We start from the raw sequence: 12,362 nt of genomic DNA, 5'->3' as shown, positions 1-12,362 counted from the left end.
GACTAATTTGCAAGCTGGTCATCCAAGAAGACAATTGAAGAATGGCAACTTGTTACTGGAATGTAGCTGTGGAAACTGAGAGGAAGGTCAACAACAAGGTAAGGCTAAAAGCGACAGGGAGAGGAACAAGGAAAGGCTGAATGTCAGGTTTCTCATGGAGTTACGGAGCTCCATTGTCCATTTCTATGCTTGTCATGAGCACAGCATCAGTGCTTGGCTTGAGTCTATCTGCAGTCCCTACACATAAAATGTAGGTGCCTTCTGTTTCTGGAAGCTGGGAAGGAGCTTTGCAAGGCATTAGTGATGTTACAGGAGAAGAAAGAGTAGGACTGAAATGTTAGGGGACAAGGAAGGGATCTCTTGTGTCCTGGGAAAGCTGGAACTGAGGTTCTTCTTGCCCTGTGTTCTGCCCTCAGTTTACCTGTGTGCTGGGTCAGGGACAGGTGGTTCTGAGTCTGTCTCGTCACTGGACACAGCTGCCCAAGGTGTTGATGAGGTGTGCTCAGATGTGCTGATGTTAAATGAGACTTCCTGGCTCAGCAGTGCCCATAGTTCCTGCCTGGCATGACAGAGGACTTGCTTCTGAAGGACTCATGTTTAGGAGAACCTTTTCTGTGCAGAAAGTTATTGGAGTTAACATAGTGCAAGCTTGAGCATGAAGAGAAGGGATGGTGAACCTGAACAAGTGTGATCCCTTTCAAAAAAGGTATTTGTGCTGGTGTTATAGCTCCCACTGCACTTTCCCTTCATTTCTTTAAAATCATTCTAAAAATCATTTTGTTGGAAATGACAATCCAGCTATGTCTGTGTGGCTATGAAAACTTTGGATAGTGTATACCGTTTCCTGAGAGGGGGCTGAGCTTGGGCATATTCCCTGCTGGAAACCTGATGCACCCTGGCTGCACACAGCCTGGTTGCTTCCCCAGAGTCAACTGCTTCAGCAAATGCCTCAGCAAACTGCTCACCTGGTACATCTTTAAACAAGCCCAGTGATCTGTTATTGCCACTGCAATAATGTGTTTAGCATCACAAAACCACATCAGACGGAGCTTAGCAAGGAGCTGTGCTCAAATTTCTGTTATTCTAATTCACCGGGAGTACGTTGTGGTTTTAAATTAAGTGACTGCACATTCTTTAAGAAAGGATCCTAAAATCTAACTTAAATCCATGAATTCTCTCAAAGGTGCAGTTGTCTTGCATCACCCTCTCAGAATGTAATGTGGTTTCTCTGCTAGTGGAGCAGAGATATTATCAGCTGAACAAAAGCCATTGCAGTGGAGGAACCAGAGGTACTCTGTGATTCCGGAGACTTGATAGGGAGACCGCAATTGCTTTTAAATTGTGAATTTTCCTGCTGAGTTTAATACAAGTTTGAGTCTTCCCCAGATGCTGTAGTCCAGCAAGGTTTGTGTGGTTTTTTTTTTTGTTTTTTTTTTTTTTTTTTTTTTTTTTTTTTTTTCCAGATTAAAAACCTGAAAACCTCCAGGAGGAATGAAAACTAGGGCCAGAACACTGCTTGAGGATGATTGAGTGCATTGCAGAATCAGGTTCAGGGTGACTAGGCCAGTTCACACTTGCACCAGGAGAGAGGTTCCAATGGAATGGGATCACCTGGTGCAGGGAGCAGCATAGAACTGGAGACTGTTTCCTTGGGATCATCCCCAGAGGAGAGATGTGTTCTGTAGAGTGCCTGTGTCATTTAGGTAATTGCTAATAACTTGCATACCTCTCAGCAGTTAGAGTTTTTACAGAGATTCAGCAGCATCCATGTGAATTCACACAGTGTTGCTGTCAGTCTGTAAGCCAGGGAGAGGTTTGAATTATGCTGGTAAAACTTACTTTATACTGCAGAGTTTGTATAATGAAAAAAAAAAAAAAAAAAAAGTAATTTATTCCTTGTTTTCTGTTCTTTGGTGGTTCATGGCATTTCCCAGAGCCCCAGTGCTGGATGAGAATTGCTGTGCTCTAGAAACCCAGCCAGCAGAAAAGTGTCTGCCCCACAAAGCCTGAAAGGAAAACTTTCCACGAGCTAGTGAGGAGTGGGAACTTGAATAGATGGAGTTTTTTATAGTTCCAAGTGGTTCCTTCTCTCTCTTTCCCCTCAGACAGGAATGTGCCAATAGCAGCAGCAGATCCTGGTGCCTTTTCAAAGCTGGCAGTGAGACTCAGTTTCATTGGGGCCAGCCCAGATCTCTTTCAGCACCAGAGTCAGACGTGCCAACAGCTTGCCATGACTGATGCTGAGTGTTTCTGTCCCACCAGTTGCATGCAGTGGGGTAAATGGATCTCAATGCAAAGAAGCAGCAGAGATATCTGCTGCTGACACTGCTTTAGTACCTCTTTGTCTCCACCAAATGTTGGTTTAATTTCTGCTAGCCTCATGCCATAGGAATTATATGCATTGTGCATTGGGCATTTGGAAGTGGTTTTGACAGAGCCTTTGTAACTCTAGAGGGACAAACTGTAGAGCATTGTGGTGATACAGAGACCAGCAGATGAAAAACACAACAACAACCTCATTCCTCTCTCATAGTAAAGCAATTATATAGAGAATCTTCTTGTTGAAGGCTGCTTAGTTTGGGATGTGAAAATACCTGCTTTAAGTCTTCTTGCACATATGAAAAACTATGCCTGTAAGTGTTGTTTGCTATCACCACGGACAGTTTTCTAAAAATAGTCACAATTTGTCAGTATGAAGTGTTCAGCAAAGTTCCCTCTCTGGCCAGCAGCTTTTTTAAACTCACTACATTTATCCTGTGTGTGATGAAAATTTGATACATGGCTGAACAGACCTAAAGCTGAAAATTCAGATCAGGGAAAGAGAGATGAGTTACTGGTTTTATATGTGTGTGTAAATATTGCATTCACAAAATGCTCTCTTTTTATTGTCTGAAATATGTGAGCTTCTTTTACTTGTCCAATATTTGCTCATTTTCTGTATTTCAGTAGGAAAAATATGAAAAAGAGCTTCTGCTAATTGAATGCAAAATTTTAAAACATCTGCTTGCTAGAATTGGGTCCTGTCTGAAAGTGCCTTGACCCCAGGCAGCAAGCCACAGTTGTAAGGTGGTTTTCTTCCCTGCAAAGCTTTCTATAAGATTGGCTTATAACAGCAACAACTTCCAGGCTTTAAAAGACTCATCTAAACTTTATAGAGATCCAAACACTGCTGCACTGGACACAGCCTGAAAAGAGTAAACATTCTCATTTGTAGTAAAACACTCACTGTCCTGGAAGACACTGACTTTTCCCATGTCTGGTTTTATGTTTTTTTTTTAGATTTACTGAAGTGAAGAGAAAACCAAAATGAGGCCACTGCCCTTTGACATGTGGTTTGTCACATGTGCTCAGATGAAACTGAGCTCCCTAAATGCTCTGTGATCTGCTTTTGGCAACAAGAAGCCTTCCCCTTGGTTACAGGATGCCAGTGCTTTGTGCTTAGCTACGAGGCCTGAATGTGAATTTTTGCTATTAATTTTCATGCTCAGCCCTTAAGCCAGTTTCATACCTTTGATCTCTGCTTCCTAATTTCCCCAGAAGCTGAGGAGAAGTGGGTCATTGAAGCCAGGGTTTTCCTTCTGGGCTGTTTTTGGTGGCTGGACTTCCCATTTTCCCATTGTGCCAGATGTGTTCATGTATTTTGTGTTGTTTTGCATTTTTTCCACTACTGTACAGAAGTGACTGTGGGTTCCTTATGCCCTTGAACTCTAAATTTTTAGAGCTACCAAGTGCATGTGTCTGAGCATTTGGCCCAGTTCAAAAGTGCCTTAGATGAGTGCAGATATGCAGGAAATGTCAGGCTTGGTTGTGAGCACATCAGAATATCATATTAAATTTTTAAAACCACAGTACTAGCCCCAAATACTACAGAAGGCTGTAGAAAATCAGCTTTTTATGAGCCCAAAATGTAATATTGAGCTACAGCTGTATGAAGTGCAAGCACAGGAAGGAAGGAATGGGTAGAGGAGTGTGAGACCAGAAAAATCGAGGTTAACCATCTTTTCACGCATAAGAAAAGCTCTTGTCTGCTTCCCACCAAGCACCAACGTGCCTGTGTCAGTCTGTTAAAATTTTGAGACATTCAGGTTATTGAATATTTCCTGCCTCTGCGTTTTTATGAAGGAGAAATCACAAAGAGCTGGAGAGAGCTGACATTCCATGAGCAAAGTCAGAAACTTTTCTGCACCTTCATTGTTCCAATAAGCAGTGCAGTGTTTCCTCTGTAAATGCTAAAAAAACCCAAAAACTCTGTGCTGAAAATTTTTTCCAGGTTTCTCATTAAGACGTAATCAAGAAATCAAGAAAGGCTAGGGGTATTTTTAATAAGAGTACTTTCCAGTCTTCAACAGCTGTTGAAAAAACCCACTTTGCAAGCTCATTTTTTCTAGTGGAGCTGAAGTTGTAGTCTGAATAGTAGAGAAGTTAGAATGTTCTTTGGGATATTTTTCCTTGATTTGGATACTAAACTGTTAAAATAATAAAATAATTGTGGCTAGACCGGTTTAATTTGTCTTTTTTGTGTTTTTTTACCTAAAGTTTTTCAGTGCTAAATTTTTGTGAAATATTTAATTAGCATATATTGTAAGTATTTTCCTTTTTTAAGGCTCTGTACTGTGATTCCTGTGTAAATGCACTGTTGGAAATGGGATGTTGGATCTTACATTTTATTCTTTTATTTTTAATTCCTTGGCAGTTTTTAGATTCTGACTTCAATACCATTCAGCACAGGACAAACAAAATGAAATGTTTATTAATGGTTTCAAATAGTTTAGCATCCTGAGTCTTCCTTTAACAAAGCTTTTGAGGACTTCTTGAAATCCAACCTCTTCTAATAGGGACTGTAATGGGATTTGATTATGAAATATTTTCTGCTGAGTTTCAGATAATTTTTGAAAGTCTGTTCTGTAAATCTCACAGAAGGCTTAAACCTTTTGTGATTTTGATTGCTTCAGTTGATTTTTTCATGGATGTCTGTGTTTCAAGGTTGTATAATTTTGGAATTAGGCTGTCACCTTTAAAAAAGTCTCTTTCTGGATGATGCCTTGTTATCTAGGACTGATTTTTCTGTATAACTGGTGAAATTTTTGAGGTGAAAAACAGTATTGTGCTTCTCATTGGCTTCCAGCTGTGGTGATCCTTTGCTGGCTTGTCCCAGGGGAGCAATGGGGGGGTGATGCTGCTGCAGAGCTCATCCTTGTGTATCCATATGTCCTCAGTCACCTCCCCTCTTCTTGTACCTGTGTGAGAGATGATCACTTCTGACACAAGCTGCTGATATTGAATAGTGAATAACTTATCAGAGAGCCTTTATTTTCAAAGGCAGGTCTTTGGAAGAGTAATTTTTATTATTGAGGTTTTAATCCTTCTGGACAGAAGGCAAAGGTGATTTACCTAGGTGAGCATTGATGCTGATCCTTGCTTTCCATGGATTGAGCACTTGCCAAATCACTCAGCTAAAACTTGCCACTTACATACTGTCCCTATTTTTAGAGCTGACTTTCAGCCCTGTGTATTTTCAGCATGCTTTGGAAATACTAAAGACATGGATTAGAGGTGCATGAAGCATTAATATTTCATGTTTGTGTTGTAAACCTTTTCATGGTCACTAAGCCTAGCCAGGTTTATTTGAGGTTCTTGGGTTGAATGAACATCAGTAGCCAGGCTGAATGTCCTTGTTACCAACATATTCAAATTCTCTTGTTCCCTAGGATTCCCAGGGTGGGTGTTTTCCACTGCAAGCCTGCATTTGTTTTGTTTATTTGCTTTTGTTTCACGACCTCTTCTATAATAAAACCCCAGAACCTTCTGAGCCATCACTACTGCCAAGAAGAGGCAGAAATATGGGGTCTAAGCAGAAAGTGAATTTAAAGAATTTGCAACTTTATATGATGCAAATTAAAGATTACAGAATCTTTAAAGGAAGCTTATTGTTTCAGGTGGCTCTAGTCAATGGATTTTTCATGTTTGTGATTGGCAATATTTGTATCTTATGGAACCTAGAAGCAGCAGGATTTAACATAGTGTCTCTTCCTACAGAACTGTTATTTTTGTGAAAATAATTTAAATTTTCAAGTAATAAATTGGAGGAGAATGTTACTACCAGCTTCAAATAGTCAAGGCTTGTTTTCCTGTAACTGTTCAGACATAATTGTCTTTGGAACCTGGGAAACTTAGCTCAGCTCCTTTTCTTTTTAAAGACTCTTAATGCTCATTCCTGTTTTACAGGTGACTGACTGATTTTCATCGTTATGGAAGTCAGCATATGGGAACTGTTAAAATTGTAAAATGGTTATCAGACCCATTTGACCAAGATTTTAATTCTGGACTTTTGTATTCTGCAATAGCTGAGGATAAAATGCCTTGTCCTGTTGTTGGGACAATCAGATTAAAAGCAATAGGGGACAATCAGATGCTTTTATTCTTTTTTTTTTTTTTTTTTTATCTCTGCAAATTGGAAATACATAAATATACTTGCAGTTCACCTGTTTTATAGTCCTGATTGCTGCCTTGAATGAAAGGAACGTATTTTGGTTGGTTTTAGACATTTGCCTCCTTTTTCTGTGCTTGCAGGTTCTAATTGACTGGATTAACGATGTGCTGGTGGAGGAGAGAATCATTGTCAAACAGCTTGAAGAGGACCTTTATGATGGGCAGGTGCTGCAAAAGCTGCTGGGTGAGTGAGAAGGTGACCCCAAAGACTGGGAGGGCCCAAAATTAACCTCTCCCAAAACTGCAGACTGTGCAGTAACTCAGCGTGCCAGGGAGATGGTTGATGTCACTGAAAGCTGTCTCAGCTTCTCCATCTGTTCTCCTCAGGCTGTCTGCTTAGAGGAGAGGAAATCCAGATGATTCCTAGGTATCTGTTTTGTGGACTAACTGTGGTCCAGGCAGCTGAAGTATGGGGTAGAAAAGGAGTGAAGAGGTTTGAGTTTGTGGTGCCAAGCAGAAGCCATGTGGTCCAAAATTTTGACAGTGTATTTTGCTTTTTTAAAGCTTTTGGGCTGAGAGCTGTTTTGAGGTCCTGATAGTATTAGTTCTGGGGGGAAAAAGAGAATGCATGGCAGCAGGCATGTGCTCAAAATATGCACTCCTGTGTGAATGACACATGAGCGGTTACACTCTGAGAATTTGGGATTTTGCAGCCCCCTTCCATCTTTACAATGTATGTGTTGGTGCAGGAAGCACAGTGGAGAAGACTCAGGATAATCCAGTGATTTACGGGGATGATTTTAGCAAACAAAGAGGCTTGAGGCTTCCAGTACCGTGTAAATCCACACTTTTTCTTAGCCAGACTGCTCTCAGCTCACTTCTGATGTGTTTTCAGGAGTGGGCTGGGCTGTGGGGGATGTGTGTGTATGCCACAGTGGGCAGGAGGACCTAGTGCTGCTGGTTCCACTGGTTGCTGGATTTTCTGCACAGTTCCCTTAAATGAGAGGTGTTTTGATGAACTTCCACAAGCTTTTAATATTAGTTAATGACAATTAGCTTTGTGTGCAGTTGAAACTCCTCAAAAATAATAACTTGAGGAATGAAGCAAGAGTACTTTTAGCACTTCTGGGTTAGCCTGCAGCCAAGAGCCTCCAAATGTGGTATGGATCAGCATTGTACAGGTAATTTTAACTGGGGAGTATTTGCTTGAATCCAGTTGTTCTTCTTAACTCTGCGGAGCTGGGGAAAGGTCTGAAGCACCAGGAGGGGCTGAGGAAGTTGGGAAGGGGCTCAGCCTGGAGAAAAAGAGGCTCGGGGGGACCTTCTGGCTCTGCACAACTCCTGACAGGAGGGGACAGCCGGGGAGGGTTGGGCTCTGCTCCCAGGGAACAGGATGAGACAGCCTTAAGCTGTGCCAGGGGAGGTTCAGGTTGGATACTGGGAAATTTTTTTGCGCTGAAAGGGTGGTGATGCCTTGGCACAGGCTACCAAGGATGGTGTTGGAGTCACCATCCCTGGAGGTGTTCAGAAATCATGCAGGTCTTGCACTTGGGGATGTGGTTTAGTGGTAAACGTGGCAGTGCTGCGTTAGTGCTGGGACTCGGTGATCTTAAAGGTTTTTTCCAGCCTTCCAAATGGCTCTATGGCTCTCTGTGTAGATCAGTCAGACTTAGCATGTCTGACAGGAGGAAAGATGGACCTGGACATTTTGCAACCTGAGATCTTTTACTGCACCATCTTTTACTAATTTCCTTCATTTTGAGCCCCTGACTGGAGAGCAGATGCATCTCCCCTGACCTGGAGCTACCACAGCTCAGCCCCAGTGTTGTGCTGTTCTTCAGTAATGTCTTTGTACCTTCCTTGCCCTTCCTGGAAAAACTAACAAGGTGTGGTCATTAAACTTCAAGTTAACCATTCTTTGTGAGAGAGAGGTGTTTTGTCTTGATAGACAGGCCCACCCCAAAAAAATAAAAGGATGAAAGACAACAGCTTGTCACTGGGCTTAGGCTGAAGTGGTTTGAAGTAAGATTTTAGTGAATGACTGATGGAGGTAGATCTCCTTGTTTGGTTAATTTTGTCAAGGTGCAAGCAGTGCCGTTCAGAGAAGCTGCAATGGCCTGGTACACATGATGTTGGTGTGAAAATTTGTGAAATAAATTTGTTTGCTGACTGATAGGTAACCTGGGCTGAGAATAGGCAGGAGCCCTAACCTGTGACTGAAAAATTATTTAGCTTGTTTTGATAATCTTGATAAAATAATATTGATTTAAAAATTCCCTACTTTAGATTGCTAGAAATAGTCAAGATGTTCAAAGTATTTGTTAGTTGATAACCTGCAAGTCTTTTCTCTTTGGGTTACTAGAGTACTTTTGTACTGCTCCCACTTAAAAAAAAATATATATCTTCAGCTAGATAAAACATCCAGAAGAAACATACTCTTGAATTTGAGAGCAGAAATACATCTATCCATTGTTGGAAAAAGGAATTTTGACAACTCTGAAACATCTCTGAATGAGTCTTCAGATTCTTTAGAACCTCATTTTGTGTAAACAGTTTTGGTGAAGTATGTTTTTTGTTTTAGAGAGTGGAATAGTATATAATTGGAATATGGTCAACCAGTCCTGGCCTCCTGGACAGATCAGCACAGTGAGTTTGGCCACATTATTTATGGGTGTGGAGGGAGAACAGAGATCAGCTGTTCCCATTGCTCTCATGGCTGGAGGACTCTACCCCACCTTCCTCAGCTCCCTGCTTTTTCTTTTTTCAGAGAATTTTAGCTCCTGTCTTTTTTGCAAGGGCCACAACACAGAGGAAGAGAAGAATGAGTTGTCTATGACTTTGGCCACAAATAATTACATTACATAAACAGAACTGAAATTTTAGTAATGGAATTTTACACATTTTCCTGCATTATTTCATTTTGGAAGTAATCAACTATGATGTGACAATGTCAACAACATGACAAGATTGTACTTTTTAAATTAGTTCCACTGAGCTAATCCTGGGTCATGTGAGTCTTGAGGATTTGAGGATACAAAATGTGCTTTAGCTTAAATTCATGCCTTCAGCTAACTTGAAATAAGGCTTGTCAAGTTGAAGTAGTCACACAAATTATGTCCCATTTATTGTCCTAAAAAAGTCCATTACAACTGTGCAGATTCCTTTGCAGTGAAGGCTGTGTTGTGCCAAATGCTTTTCTGCAGTGAAAGAAATTGAGAGGTGTAATTAATATTGCTGTTAGCTTGATGTCTAGCTGAAAGTTGTTACATATTTTGACACCTGATTGATGAGCATTTTCAGTCAGACTTTACCGGTTTTGTCACATTTTTATTGGAACTGACACACTTTGGTGAAAGTTTTACTTTCAGCTATTTTTCCTTCCAAGGAAAAGAATTCTCTTGGAAAAGTTCTAGTGGACTCAAGTGAGCTGTGCTTGTTATCCCCACGTAGTTTAATTTGGTTTTGTCTGCCCTTTTTATTTATTTATTCTGTTTGTTTTTCAAATGCAGAAAAATTGGCTGACCGTAAACTGAATGTGGCAGAGGTGACACAATCTGAAATTGGCCAGAAGCAGAAGTTGCAGACGGTCTTGGAAGCAGTCCATGATTTACTCCGACCCCATGGCTGGACGATCAAGTGGAATGTTGACTGTAAGGACCCTTATTATATTTTCTGTCTTAGTATGTGTGTTATCGCCTAGGAAGTCTGATAAGAGCATTTTTCCCCCAGTATCCTCCAATGCAGTGAAAAGCAAGTGGTTAGGTGTGCCAGTCTGTAATCAGAGAGAGTTGGGACTTGCAAGTTATGGTTAAAGGAAGGGCTGAATCTAGGCTTTGCTACCTGTGAAGTTACATTACGAATGTAATGATTAGTAATTCAGGAAAAAGAGGAAGAAGGATAAAAAGACTGTGTTGACTAAAAGCATTTTTCACTGCCTTTTCCCCCCAGAGCTGTTGGTTTAAAATAACACCTCAGTGTCCTTTCACTTGCTTCATTTCCCTTGTTCCCTGCAGCCATCCATGGCAAGAATTTGATTTCCATCCTGCACCTTCTGGTGGCTTTGGCCATGCATTTCCGAGCTCCCATCCGGCTGCCTGAGCACGTGTCTGTGCAGGTGGTGGTTGTGCGGGTGAGTACCAGCTCCTGGGAGGAGCACAGGGCATTCTGCAGGGCTGGGCTGCTCCCACCCATTGCCTCCCAGCTCTTGTCGTTCAGAAAATGTGTGTCCCACTTGTTTGGCAAGTCCCATGCCTGGGGATGCAGTTTTGGGTTGCATGTGCTTAAATGAGACCCCAAGGACAGCACATCTTTAGTAGGTTTGCCCCCTTTGCTATTGCAATAGCATGCTCAAAGCATGCCATGGGATTTTGTATAAGGGAGCATTGGGCTTGTAATTTCTGTCACCCTGGTACAGGTTTTTTTAGCCACGCATTTTTTGCAGAGAAGCCATTGAAACCTAAACAGCACAGGAAGGAGTTTCAGCACATAAAATCTCCCCAGTCTGGAATGCCTGTTAGCAGTGTTGTTTTTCCCCAATGACTTCATGTGCAGACTTAGACACGTTGTTTTCCTTGGCGGGCCTGATAGACTTTCATCATTTCTTTCACAGTCCTGTGCTTTTGTTAGCTTTCCTTAGATATGGAGAAGAGACCTGACCTAAGGAACCCTGACTGCTTTCCCCTTGCCCTAGATACTGCTCTGGTTATTCCTTTCTCTGCTTTGTGTCAACCTTTCCTTCTACAAAGGCTCTACTTTCAAGCATCTTTACCTCTTCTTTTTCCTTGCCTTCTATCCCAGTGAAAGTTTCCCATGGGAACTCAGTTTTTCTCCCAGCTGCTGAACCCCAGGCAGATGTGTTCCAGCTGTTACTCTGCTCTGCAAGTGCCTGTTTGCAAGTGCCATTTACTGTTCCAGCTGAGTTTCCTTTCAAGAATGAAGAAGATAAAGTGATCCCACACCCTGTTTTGCAAACCTGTATCCCCTTTCTAGAGGCAGGGTGGTTGATTAGATGAGCTTCATTTTGCTTTATATTTAAGTAATGGTGTTTTCCAGGTTGCCTGCCTGGGTGCTCTAGACATGCAGGGTATGATGTAAATGAGAAATTGATGGATGCTCCCTGGTTCACAATAAATGTGTGTATTATCTATAGGAGGTGATTTTGAACTGCTTTGGTTCTTTCAGAAGTAAAGTCAGAATTTAAGAACAGTGAGTTAGTTATAAAGTAACATGAAAGTAAATAGGAGACTGATTTATTTTTAAATTTCTTTTGTCTGTCTTGGAAAGATAAGGAGGTATATGTAAATAGAAGGTGGTCAGCAGCTCTCTTACACCCTCATGTGAAAAACCTCCTTCTGCCCAGTACAGTGAAGTGTCTTCTATAACTGCTAAGGCAGAAAAAATATTAGGTAGAGAGGTAAAGCCTCCCTTTCTTTGTCCTTAGCTCAAGCTTCAGAACCATCCACCTCTACAGCAGAGAGAAGGCTGTGGAGAAGGTTTTCACTTCTTTTCCTGTTGGAGGGATATAGAGGAGTCTCCATCTGGTTCACCAGAGTCCCTGGATCTTGAGACTAGGATGACATGATGACATAAAGGGTGACAAGAAACTAGGCAGGAGAGAAAGCAACACCTGTGTCCCCAAGGAGTCAGGTATAGTGGGAGTGAAGTCAAATCCTAGAGGCTCTTGCTCTTGGATCTAGAGCCTGGAGATCTGGAGATGGGCATGGCAACAGCTGGCCCTGTGCAAGAGGAGGCTTCTCTCAGCCCCTAATCCAATGCTAGGAAAAGTTTGCAACTCTTCAGTTTTGTTTATTTAAATGGCAAGTAAGGGGTGGTATGAATCAGAGCATGTTTGTTCTGGAAAAAGAACTTCTGCCTTCTAGTTTGGTAAACTGAATTTTTGTAGTTCAGCATCCATAATCTAGTCTAAAAATACA

At 41.6% G+C, this 12,362-nt stretch overlaps 1 protein-coding gene across 6 annotated transcripts in view; it reads left to right on the top strand.

The window, feature by feature from the left end:
- The window catches only part of PARVB (parvin beta), a 51,066-nt gene that overhangs the window by 21,874 nt on the left and 16,830 nt on the right, over positions 1-12,362 (top strand). For 5 of the 6 annotated variants that reach the window (XM_068190601.1, XM_068190603.1, XM_068190605.1 and 2 more), the window contains exons 4-6: positions 6,571-6,673; positions 9,939-10,079; positions 10,443-10,558. In XM_068190601.1, the coding sequence (XP_068046702.1) occupies positions 6,571-6,673; positions 9,939-10,079; positions 10,443-10,558 (360 nt within the window). Of the gene's footprint in view, positions 1-26; positions 99-6,570; positions 6,674-9,938; positions 10,080-10,442; positions 10,559-12,362 lie in introns of those variants that run through there. The other variant, XM_068190606.1, reaches the window with a different exon arrangement.

The sequence above is a fragment of the Anomalospiza imberbis genome, chromosome 5 (assembly GCF_031753505.1).
Source record: "Anomalospiza imberbis isolate Cuckoo-Finch-1a 21T00152 chromosome 5, ASM3175350v1, whole genome shotgun sequence".
NCBI lineage: Eukaryota > Metazoa > Chordata > Aves > Passeriformes > Viduidae > Anomalospiza > Anomalospiza imberbis.
The sequence above is the reverse complement of the archived record's forward strand: the minus strand, read 5'-3'. Positions and strand labels throughout refer to the sequence as shown.